This window comes from Mustela putorius, unplaced genomic scaffold, assembly GCF_011764305.1.
Source record: "Mustela putorius furo isolate JIRA1106 unplaced genomic scaffold, ASM1176430v1.1 tig00000997_pilon_pilon_pilon, whole genome shotgun sequence".
Classification (NCBI taxonomy): domain Eukaryota; kingdom Metazoa; phylum Chordata; class Mammalia; order Carnivora; family Mustelidae; genus Mustela; species Mustela putorius.
In genome coordinates this window covers 2,920,540-2,932,568 of record NW_025421527.1, presented here as the reverse complement: position 1 = coordinate 2,932,568, position 12,029 = coordinate 2,920,540, and the positions used below count along the sequence as shown (strand labels likewise).

General features: G+C 44.6%; 1 protein-coding gene across 1 annotated transcript in view; it reads right to left on the bottom strand.

Moving 5' to 3' along the window:
- SPTA1 (spectrin alpha, erythrocytic 1) overlaps positions 1-12,029 on the bottom strand; it is a 64,281-nt gene that overhangs the window by 33,948 nt on the left and 18,304 nt on the right. Inside the window, exons 16-22 of the mRNA XM_045086620.1 lie at positions 11,018-11,199; positions 9,384-9,627; positions 8,020-8,142; positions 4,313-4,530; positions 3,382-3,474; positions 1,544-1,681; positions 456-607 (exon numbers count right to left, since the gene is read on the bottom strand). Coding sequence (XP_044942555.1) covers positions 456-607; positions 1,544-1,681; positions 3,382-3,474; positions 4,313-4,530; positions 8,020-8,142; positions 9,384-9,627; positions 11,018-11,199 — 1,150 coding nt within the window. The remainder of the gene's footprint in view (positions 1-455; positions 608-1,543; positions 1,682-3,381; positions 3,475-4,312; positions 4,531-8,019; positions 8,143-9,383; positions 9,628-11,017; positions 11,200-12,029) is intronic.

Here is a 12,029-nt window from a genome sequence, read left to right as displayed (position 1 = left end):
AGTAAAGTTGGGAGGAAACAGCATTGAGAGCAGAGAGACAAACGCACGGGGTTCCATTAAAAATAATACAAATGTCAGTGTTCCAACAGTGTGACTGCCATCACACCTCCCCTATTCTATAGACGTGAGATGTTCACATGCCAGCCAACACCTGGGTGAGAAGCTGGTGGAGTGACTAAGTTCACGTGGAAGTCAGAAGACTTCGATAACCTCAGAACGCTGGGCAGGCAACCAGAAGGAGTCCCTCCATGAAGTGCCTGACCTCAGGCAATTCCCTTAATCATTCTCATACAAAAACTGAAGTTTTTCAAGGACACAAAGTTGACTTTCAGCTCATAAAATCTGAGAATTTACAATGGCATCGTTAATCTAACAGCAGAGTCATGAGAAGTGTCTTTGCCAATAAGAAATACTTAGCCAAGTGCTGTCCAGTTCTCCTGCTTCTAAAAACGTACTGGTTCTCAATCTGTTCCTGGCGCTGGGCGATGCTGCTCGGGTCTTCTCGCTGCCGCTGCGGGGGTGCGGGCAGTTCATCCTGAGCCAGTTTCCTGACATAGACAGCAGGCACGAAGCCTTGGTGGTCACCAGACTCCACCTTCCACCAGTCCTGGAGAGAGAGAAAGATCCCCACTCCTTCTGTAGTTCTTGAAAAACCGCAAATAGGAGAGGCTTCAACTCTTAGAACTAAGTCTGCAGGCACCGGCCGGACTATGGTGGGCGTGGGCCTCTCCTCCCCACCGCTCCCAGAGCACCTAAAAATTGTGCACAGCCTTAAAATTCGCTCGTGGATGTTTTGTGTTCCAGTATCACCCTGGGCCCCACAGAGCAATCAGGGGTGTCACTGAACGAACACTCCGGATTCGACGTGACGGCAGGGAGAAGGCTGAGCAGAGAGAAGACACGGACCGGCATAGAGCTTACTTGCTCATGGACCGTCCTTCCTGCCTCTCAAACATTCGCTCGCCCCAGGACAAAACCATATCCTGGACGCTCTTCTTTTCTTCCCAATAATTTTTGGAAATTATTGCAATGAAAAAAAAAAATCATCTGAGCGCTTATGAAGAGAGCCGATATTTTGTCCCTATTCTCACAGGCTCTTTCACAGACCTGTTCCTCAGACGTTAAAGAAAACCGAGTTAACAAAAAACTTCTCTTTTTTTCCAGGTTCCTCCTCACCCTGGCCATTGTCGTTCCAGCACTGGGACCAAGGGCATGAAGGAGGGACAAGCAGAGATGAGGAGAAAGGGACCAATTAGGATCACGGAATTGCATTCATAGCTTCTATGTCTTTGGGCAACTTACTTAGGCTTCATGAGTCTTCATTTTTTTTTCGCTGTAATTAACAGTATAACCCCAAAGGACATACACCAGACCTTACAAAATACCCGAAGGAAAGATGCTACTTAATAAATTATGGTGATTGAAGAGAGACAGCCATAGAAAAATGTTCTTTGGGCAAAATCTGGATATCTGGCAGGGCTGGGAAGGCTGACCGTGGAGGCGCTGTCTTGCTGATGGGAAGAAGGTTAGAAGGGAAGGTCACCTTGTTGATGGAACTGAGCAGAGTTAAGACGTCGCCTTTCTTCATGGTGACTTCGCGGTTGCTGCGGGCCTGGAAGTCGTATAAAGCCACCACCCTCTGTTCTCGAGCGGCTCCCTCCACGGGCGCGGCCTGCTGCTGCTGAATGAGAGCAGGAAGCAGATCCCGTCAGTCACCGGCTCGAAACACGTCTCTCTCCAGCCCCTTGGTGGGGAGCCGTGCTCGGCTGCCTGGAGAGGAGAGCCTCGGGCTGGGCCGTCCCACACGGCCACCAGCCAGAGGGAGATTGCAATGAACCGTTCTCAGACAACGGTGCCGCCCTGACCCTTGAGGGGACAGGGGGCCGGGAAGAGTGAACACAGAATGAGTCACTGAGTGTGTAGTTTGTCAGAAACGTAGGGAGTGCTCCGAGCCTCCAGGGTGTAAAGCAGGTAATAAGGTTGCTATGCCCCAACATTTCAGAAGATTCTTCGAGAAAGTGAAAAACCCACTATCTCTCGTGGTCTTCTGCCTTTCCCTGGCCTATACTGACAACCCTTCCAACCCCTTCACCCTTAAATTATTACATCAGTGAAAAATGGGCTTTTTTTGTTTTTTAAGAGAGGGATGACGTAGAATACAGGAAAGCCCACAGAACTGCAAAAGCTGACACCGTAAACTGAGATCAGAGATCTTGGACCTCTCTTTAGCAAGCAACCTGCTCTCCAAGGTGTAGCCTTCTCTGATTTATACTTTATGCAAATGTCAGACCTCTGAGAGAATGAACGGAGTACGACACACCTTTGTAAGCCATGGCCCACGCCTGCTTCCCCTCAGAGTGGAAGATGTGTGCCTCCCTTACAGACCCTCCTGATTTTATATCCTTGGAGCACCGTGTTTCCTCACCAGGCACAATGCACTCTCCCACCTGTCCCTGAGGAAGGCATGGCACACAGGCTCTGTGCCCGCATGGTGACCTGGCATGTCCTGCCCACGTCTGCTGTCTACTCCCAGAGTACGAGCCCAGAGCCTCTCTCTTTCCTTCCGCTACTGCAAGGAGGCGCCCCGTCACTCAGTGGGTCCCAGCCTCGCTGCTGTGCGGGACAAGCCCTGAGCGCGGGGTCGTTCCTGACCATCTTCACATTCTCCGGCACTCGCAGGACCCATTTCCCCAACGCACCTGAGTATTCGGGGCTTTCGTGTCTTCGCACTCAAATCTTATTGACTAGAAAAGCCCTTCTCATCTACACAGTAAACCATCTTAAAAAATAACCCAGATAAACTGGTTCGCCTCAGCCGTGAGGATCCTCCTCTTTGCAATGGTTTTATTTCTGGTGAGAGGAGCTCCATTCCCTGAGACCCTTCCTCCTGTCCGTATGTCTGTCATGGGCTCTTATTTGCCACACTTTCTGATCTCCTAATAGACTGGAGTCTTCCTGATCTCCTAAGAGACTGGAGTCTTCCTGCAGTCGGGATTCTGCTTCATTCGAGGTTGTGCACGGTTGACATTTCACAAGTTACACAAACAACCAGGAAGGGACACGAGGAATCAGGAGGGACTGTGAGAAGGAGGGGTATGCGTAAGGGGGTGGGCAGGAAGGCAGCAGGAATGGAAATATCAAAGGAAGGACGGTGGAAAGCAAGAGCACATCCATGAACGTGTGACTGCGCTCCCCGAGAGCCCGTTGTGAACTAGGTCTGTGAACGCTACCGAGAGGCTACCGTTCCTGCTTAGAAGGCCCAGAGAACTTAGGATTTCCTTTGCAGTTGCTTCCTGGGTTATTGGACATACAAGCCAGTAAGAAAGAGAATCCTCTCTTGTCGGGCAGGGAGTGTGGCTCCTGGCATCTCCACCTTCTCACCTGGCAAGCCGCCGCCTGGTCCCGCAGGGCTTGCATGCTGTTCCCGAAGGCACTCAGGTCCACCAGGAAGGCCTCGTGCTTCTTCAGAAGAGCCTGGATTTGTTGATGAGGGGCCATTAGAAGTGAGCACGGGAAGAGCCCTAAGCATTCTGGGGAGTCGTTCAGGTATTATTTGGATTGTATCAATTGTCCTAATTCCTGGTAAGAGACACTCTCCATCTATAATAAAGAGAGGCTTTTGTTTGTTTGTTTAACTCTAAATTTGCAAGTATTGGGAAGCTAGGAATTAAATGATCGACAATTTCAATATATTCACCACTTTTGCTTTAATGAAAATGAAGTCAAAATTGCGCAAGTGTTTTATTGACCCACACCACAGCTAGAAGAGGTGCAGCGAATGGTGTTAGTTTTTGGTATTAAATACTAGCATGACTTTAGATGCCCACCACAATTACTTCTAGTGCTGAAGGTTCGTTAAACACTAGGCCGGCTTATGAGACAATGAACAAAACAAGAAGCAGACATAGAGGGTAATTATGACCTTTCAGGTTCTTGTCCCAACATGTCTGCCTGATTTTATGTCAATAAAGTAATGAAACTGTATATATCTTAGAACCATGGTTGATTTGTGAAAGCCCAAGGTTATTCTGGGAAATTTAGGATGGACCAAGACAGGCATGCATGGATCTCTGGCCATGCCCTTTGGGGTTTAGACAATCTTTAAGGAAACTATAAACCTCTGTGGGATCAGGAAAATGTGTGTACATTTTAGGATTTGTGTCAACTCCGAGGTTATCCCAACCAAAGTAAGGCCAAAGATCATCATTCTGGAAACACCCAAATAATCTCCCAAGAACCTATAGCCATCCCACAGTCTAATTTGGTACCGTTTGGTGAGAACGAGGCAATGTCTACCTCCATGCCCCCTTACCCCAGCTGCTTCTTCATCAGCCCCATAGTTAGTGTTGTCCACGATAGGTTCCTTCTCTTGAATCCATGCTTCTGCTTCATTCAGGTCAGCCAGATACTGCTGGAACTGGACATTGGCCTCAAGATCATTCCGCCGTCTGCTGGCCCGAGCCTGGAGAGACTCCATATTGTCATTTAAGCTCTTGACCCTGGAGGCCACATCTTCTGCAGCAAAGTGCCCTGTGGGGGAGTGAGAGAAGGGATGAGTGTCGCCCTCAGTAACGTCACTGTCCTTTAGTCCTCTTGGTGACCTGGGAGAGAGAAAAGAAGGCATGAGTCTGCTGCTTTACGCTGTCAGTGTAGCGGTTCACCGAAATTCCTGGGTGTTAGAATGTTCTGAGATGGAAGGTCGGTAGGTGGTCAGAGAGGATGGCTGTGTCCGTGCGGTGGAGAAGGGTGTGGCGTAGTCTGTGCTACATAGACTTGAAAACAGAAGACTTCGTGTGGGTCCTGCCCAGGGTTCCAAAAACATGTATTTTCTGGAATAAACAGAAAATCCAACAGATTGCCGGTTCTGCCCAGAAGGGATTTATCATCACACGACCAGTCCTCTCACCTTAACAACGAGAAAACAGGACAGACTGCAACACAGGACGACGCCCAGACCACAGGCAGAAGACTGTGACTCTTCAGAGAAGGGAAGGAAATGAGATGTGCCCCCACGTGTAGGGCAGTCTCTGGGCTACAGGGCCGGGGTGACGCCACACAAAGCCAGCCGGCACACTGAGCTGAGCAGGCAGAGTGAGCCGGGCAGGCAAGACCAGCCAAGCTCGAGGAACAGGGACCAAGGAGGACACCACCCACAGACAGAGCCCTGGAGATGTGCGGGGGGTTCCCCGCATGTTTGAGACTTACAGACCCATGTCAGGAGACTCCTCAAGGTTAGGACAAGGGGGTGAAAGAACAGGAGGCCCAAATCCCTAAGGCTCAACATAGGGCTGCAAGTAGTTAACATGAGTTCCCACCAAAGTGGACCAGAAGAATGACGCCTCAGCGTTGGCCCCATCGTTACATCAGTTCCCGCTTAAGAGTGCTCCCTGGAGGTTCCAAGAGCTTCAGTGATCACAAGCTTAACAAACAAAGACAAGCACATCAAGTTATACTGTAATCAAATTTCTGAAAGCCAGTGATAAAAAGCTTAAAAGAGTAATAGGGGAAAGAGGTATTTTACACAGGGAGGAGCAGAGACAGTAGTGAGAGTGGACTCCGCATCAGAAGCCCCACGAGTCGACAGACAAAGCAGCAGCATCATTAATTCCAGAAAGAAACTGCCAACCAAGAATTTGTGTCAGCTAAAAATGTGCTTCAAAATGAAGTCGTTCAGACCAACAAAAGCTTAGAGGATGTGGGGTTAGCAGACCTGCACTACAAGAGCGATTAGGGAAAGCTCTCCATGTAGAAGAAAAATTATGAGGTAAAAATATCAGTGTAGTCAAAAGAACAAAGAACAAAATATGTGAATGTATGTGAATACATATAGAATAAATATAAAAGGGTTTTTTACTCCATTCTTCCTCTTAAAACTGATTGACTGGTAAGGCAAAATTAGCAACAATCTACAGTGGGATTTATAACATATGTAAAATTAAAATGTGTGACATCGATATACAAAGGAGAAAATAGGAGAAATGGAAACATACTGCTTACGGATCTTATTCTACACATGAAATAGTAGCTTTTATAAAGTTAGGATGTGACACATTAAAGATCTATATATTTAAATCCCAGGACAGTGGCTCTTAAATTTTTGCTCCCAGAATCCTGTTATGTTTTTTTAAATTCATTTCGAGCTTTTATTTAAATTCTAGTTAGTTAACATACATGGAAAATTGGGTTCTAAAATTAGTTTCTTGTGTAGAATTCAGTGGTTCATCACTTACATATAACACCTAGGGCTCATCACAAGTGGCCTCCTTAATCCCCATCATCCATCTAGCCCATCTCCTGCCCACTTCTCCCCAACAAGTCTTAGCTCGTTCCCTATAGTTAAGAATCCCCTTATAATTTCAAAAATTATTGAGGACCCCTAAGAGCTTTTGCTCATAGGTGATACCTATTAATAGTCACCATATCAGAAATTGAAACAAAAATTTTTAAAACAAAAGAATATCCAATTCTATTAGCCACTAGAGCAAAGGCATTATCAAACATCATGTAGAAAATTTCACTGTGCACTTACAAAAGAATGAATATAAAAAAGGCAAATAATGTCTTAGCATTATCAAAACCATACTTGGAGAATCACTACTCTAGAATAAACACATATGCACACGTCTCCCATAGACATGTATCCCACAGAACTATATCTAGCAAATATGGAGATAAAATGGAATTGTAGTAAATGCATCATTAATCCAAAGAAAGTGGAAACTGATGGACAAAGAAAAATGAATAGCAAGATGTTAGATTTAAGCTTGACCATATTAATAATTGCCTTAAAATTAAATGGTCTAAACAATCCCATAAAAGAGAGAGATTACCGGATTGCATAACATAAAAGTGAAGCCTAACTCTATGCTTTCTGTAAGAAATCTGCTTTAAACATAAAGAAATAGAGTACAACCAAAAAGATGGAGAAACATATATTGTGCAAACATGAATCAAAGACAGCTGGAGTGGCTGTACTGATGTAGCACCAAGTAGCCTTCAGGGTATGGCCAGGGACAAAGAGGGCTATCTATCGTAATGTGAAAGATTTTAATTCATTAAGAAGACACAACAAGCCTAAATATGTACGCACACAAAAATCTAGTTTCAAAATACATGAAACAAAAACTGATAGAACTGAATGAAATAGATGAAATCCACAATTACAATTCAAGGAGAGAAAGAAGAGGAGTCACTATAGTAAAATAGGAACTGCAAATAAACATTTTTAGTTTGAATCCCTCAGTTGAGATCTGAATTTTTGGTCAGCAATGTGAATTTTAAACTATACTTTTGATAGCCGGATGCTGGCTAGCAACACTTTACGCTTCTCCTTCTTTTCCTCCTCCCACTCCTCCTCCCCCTCCTTCTTTTTTGTTGGCAACAAATTATTCTTGCATCAAAGGAGAGATGATCCAATGTAATCTGTGTTGCTTATAGTACAGCCAGAACTTGATGTTTTGATGTTCAGTTTCAAACATCATCATTAAGCAGTAGGGGGTTTTTAAAAACAAGAAGCCAGGTGGAGGAGAGATACTGAGACTATACAAATAAGGAATTTATAGAAATGGTACTAGTAACTATCCAGACTATAACTGCTTTAAATGTAAATGATCAAAATAAATAAATGCAAATGATCTGAGGCAAGTCTTCACAGATCCAGAAATTCCCATGTGGGAAACGGACCTGATTTGTTTTCTGGGGCTTTGTAACTTAAATTCTAAATTCTAGAACTTCTACAGAAGATCATATTGATAATTAGCATAAAAATATTTTATTTAATAATTCTGGCTTAACTGAAGAATGGTTTATTTATGAGGTAGGGAGTTTCCTGCTATTGGATTATATAAGCAATATTGTATCATCATTGTGTTTGTCAGAAATGCCCAAGGGGAATTTCTGCATTAAAAGGGAATGTGAATCAGAGATCTTTAAATTCCCTTAAAGCCCTGAAATTGAGCAAACGTCTTCCTTTAAGTTTAGCATGTGATTATTGACCAGTTCAACCTGAACCATACATACCTTCCTCTACCATTTTGTTTCCCTTCTCTGTTATCGCTTGGATGCTTGGCTCATGGCTGGCAATGTTATCCTGGATGACTTGGTGTCTGTTCAGAAGCTTCTTGGAGACAATCAGGTCCTTGCCTACAGAGAAAAATAAATCTAAGATCAGGTATTGTTCTAGTGCATGAAATAAGAAGAGGCTACTCTACCTTTTATTACTCTTGGACCTACAAGTTTTACCCTTTGAGGCTGTAGTCTCTGTCTGGACTTCCTGAAATTTATATCATTTGTCTGAATTAACTCTGCTCACTGTTGTTCTCCTTGTCTCTTTGTACTGAGAAAGTTCAACTCATTATTTTACAAAAGAGAATAATATAGGCAGAAAGGCAAGTAACTCTTCAACCAGAAATTTCAATAGCATGCAACCAATTTTGTTTTAGCATATTACGGTGTAAAAAGCAGACTCTTCCACTTACTAATTCCTATGGATGTCAGAAAGTTATCAAATCCTTGAACTTAGGTGTTTTTCACCATGAAAATGACGTGTTATATGTTTTAAAGTTTTCTTTGTAAAGATTAGAAATAACTTATAAAAATATGCCTCCCTTGCTGCTAGCATTAACAAGAACCCACTAAATGCTATACATCGTTAATTCCCTCCAGTTTCTCAGCACTCCAGTTCCAGATGTCAACTACCTATCTCCCATCCACCGGTTCCCCCTCTTCCCTTCAAAAATCCTTCCCTGGACTTCCCACTAAATGACTTTCCAGAAGCTCTCCATGCTTGTCCACCCTTCAAAATGTCTTTTCTCTTCTAGAAGTTCTCCCAGGCTGGCCCCTCCACTGTCACCATCATCAACACCTCATAGATGCTCCCACTATTGGGTATGAAGTTTGCATTCTGCTTGCACCCCAGCACTGCAATGATGGACAGCTCCCAAAGGAAAGGAAGGTGTATGTACTTTTCTCTGCTGTCCTACCACTTTTCTCTTTCCTGTAGCTCAGATCTTCACAGAAGGGAGGCACTGACACTATGGACAAAATTATTTGGGACCTCGAGCACCAACCATGATGGCTCAGCCAAGGGCCTTGGCAGTAACTTAAGTTAGAGCAAGTAGCAAACGGTTGAGCCCTCCAGCTCTTCTCAGGGGCCTTCAATTCATGGCATTGTTCATGGTTTAATTTAGGAGGTAATATGTTCGGTATGAATTTTAACAAAATCTTCTATGGAAGATGGAAAAATTGTTCCTGAGTGTGAGAGGGAAGAGCTGAGAGCAAACTCTGCATCCCCCACAACTGTGTCTCAGGCTGTCCCAGATCTCTCTGAGAGTCTGCAGACCTTGGTCTTCTATGGCTCAGCCCACGCATGCTCAGGAACTAACCAAGGTAGGTGGAAGCCACTGAGGGCTCAGTCTCCTGGATCCAGGCTTCCTCATCCTCCGTGTCCCTGCAGATCTGGTGCAGGAGGAGATGGTCAATAAGCGTCTTTTTCCGGGCGCTCAGTGGTTCCTTCAGAGCTTCAAACCGGGACACTAGGGACTCCTGCCTTGCTTTTATGTCTCCAGCATCAGGATGGTCTATTTTTTCAAAATATACTGCCAGGTCTGTGAGGGTGTCCACTTGATCCTGAGGGAGAGACAGAATAGGTGTCAGGAAATGCCATCGTTTAGTAGAAAGAGGGGGTTGGGGTTCAGCATGAGGAGGCTTTGGGGAGAATCAGCTCCCCCCAGTACTGTGTGATGACTTCTAACCGGATCCATGAGACAGAGTGACAGGGGATGCTGAACCGAGGGCCACAGCATCACCCAAGAGCTATTTATAGGAAAGGAATTCCTAAACATTTCAGAAAAACATAATATACAGAGAGTGTGCCAAGGAACTCAGGAAAACCACAGACACAGCGCCTTAACTATCAGGAGTATTAATAAAGCACAAGTAACTGTCAGAGAGTGTTAATAAACCATGGCCTGGAGGAAAACGGGGGGGGGGGCACTTTCTGTCCGATTCCCTCCCACACTCCTCCTGCATATGAGCTGCAGGTGTGACTAACACAGAAACTCCCCAGGCTGAAGTTTGTGGCATCCCAGAAACAATGCCCAGGAGATGAAATGGGGTGTTTCCAAAAAGAATCTCATTATTTTGTTTTGTTTGCACCCTCATCAAGCCATCCCTGGAGTTATCTAAGGGACTTGTCCCGTTTCCTGTTTTCTGTTTCCTGTAGATTATTCTGTCTTTCCCATTTAACCCAAGGAGCAGGCATCATAAAAGTGGATTTTAACAAGATAGATCAGTAGGACTTTCTAGGGAACAACAGAGTCATCCTTAAGTACAAGCTAGGAGCCCTTGGATGAGAAAGTGAGTCAGCTGGAAGTATGTTCTCCAGAATATCACCCAGTGTCCACAGTCTCACAACTGACTAGATAAACTCAAGTGACAATCTGGTGGGATGCTGGGGGAATAACCCTGCACTCCAGAGTGCACATCCTACACATCCACATCCTAGTCCTCGCCCTGCTGCCAGTTCTCTCTGTGACCTCATGGAAGTCACTTCACAACTATGGGCTTCAATGTTCTTAACCAAAAAATAAAGCAGTAGGATTAAAGATAATTGCAAGCCTTGACCCATGGAATGCCAGGACAGGAAGAGACCATGTTGTGCAAACCTTGCAGTACAGATGAGCATATAGAGATGCGAGAAGGTGAAAAGATGCATCAAAGGTCCCATCAGCAGCAGGTGATGAGCAGGAATACGAAGTCCAAGTTTCTGGAGTCAGAGTGCAACACCAGATACAGGGGAGCCCACAAAGATCCCCTGGCCATGGGGTTCCGACAACCACACCTAGGACAATGACTGCACCACACAAGGTCTTAGGAAGGGACAGCTGACCAACTAAAATTCTGGAAGTTTTGCCTTCGATCCTTTGCTCTCTTTCTCTGTCAATAGTTACTTATTACAAGTGTGCTCAGCGCATGGACGGGAGCTTGGTCTACCATGGCCAGAGAGCTGGCAACCGACCTGATGGGCGCCCACAGCAGACTCCAGGAAGCCGTGTTTCCTGAGTAGGTTCTGTACATCAGACAGGCCTTTCCCGTAGTCCTTGGAGGCCACCTGCTGCTCCACGTCCCCCAGCCAGCGCTCCAGGTCTTCTGCAGTGTTCTTGAACTGTAGCTCCTGGTTGGCTTCATGCAGCTGGTTCCCTAGAATGAGGCAGTAAGAATGTGACAGACACCGTCACCCTTCCTCACTACACAGTAATACACCTTCCGTAAGACTTAAGGGGAAATACAATATTTTGATATCCGAATGAGAAAAAATATCCATTCCATATGTGATTATACAAAAAAAATCTTAAATTTGTGTAATTTAGATGGTATCTGTTTTTAAATATAGTAACTTTCATTCCCAAAACAAAGATAAATAATGTTTATTCTCTGCTGAGGAGGTACAGTCCTATTATGTGAGATCTGACCATCTTGGGTGTTTAATATTTCAACTGTAACTCTCTATCAAGACCTCCTTTTCAAAGGGATTCAAACCCAAACTCTGCATTCCCCAATAGAAGTATAAAAATCGGGATGGGTTTCCATTTGAAATTTTGAACTACCTTTTTATAAATGTCTTTCTAAGAACATTACCAGCCCTTCCTGGTACCTCCTTCATCAGCAGCCCTGCCTCACAATTTTCCACCATTCTCAGCTAAATTCTTTATTCTTTGAATGATCATTTATATTATTTCTGCTAACTAATTGCTGTATCTCCTGATACTGGGGCGTAGCAGTACCACCTTATTGTTACTGTAAATTTGGATTTTTTTTTTCCTAAACCCCAAATTGGGTTGACATCTAAAGGAATCAGCATGTGTATATCTATTCTATAACCAGGGCAAAGTTGTGTCTATAAATGGAGTCTCCGTCTCACAAGAAGAATATTGACAGGAAGACCTCATTATTTGTGTTAATTACCACAACTAACTGATTTTCCAGAGAGGGGAGGTTACATGTAAGTAGAGGTTATTCAAACAGACATG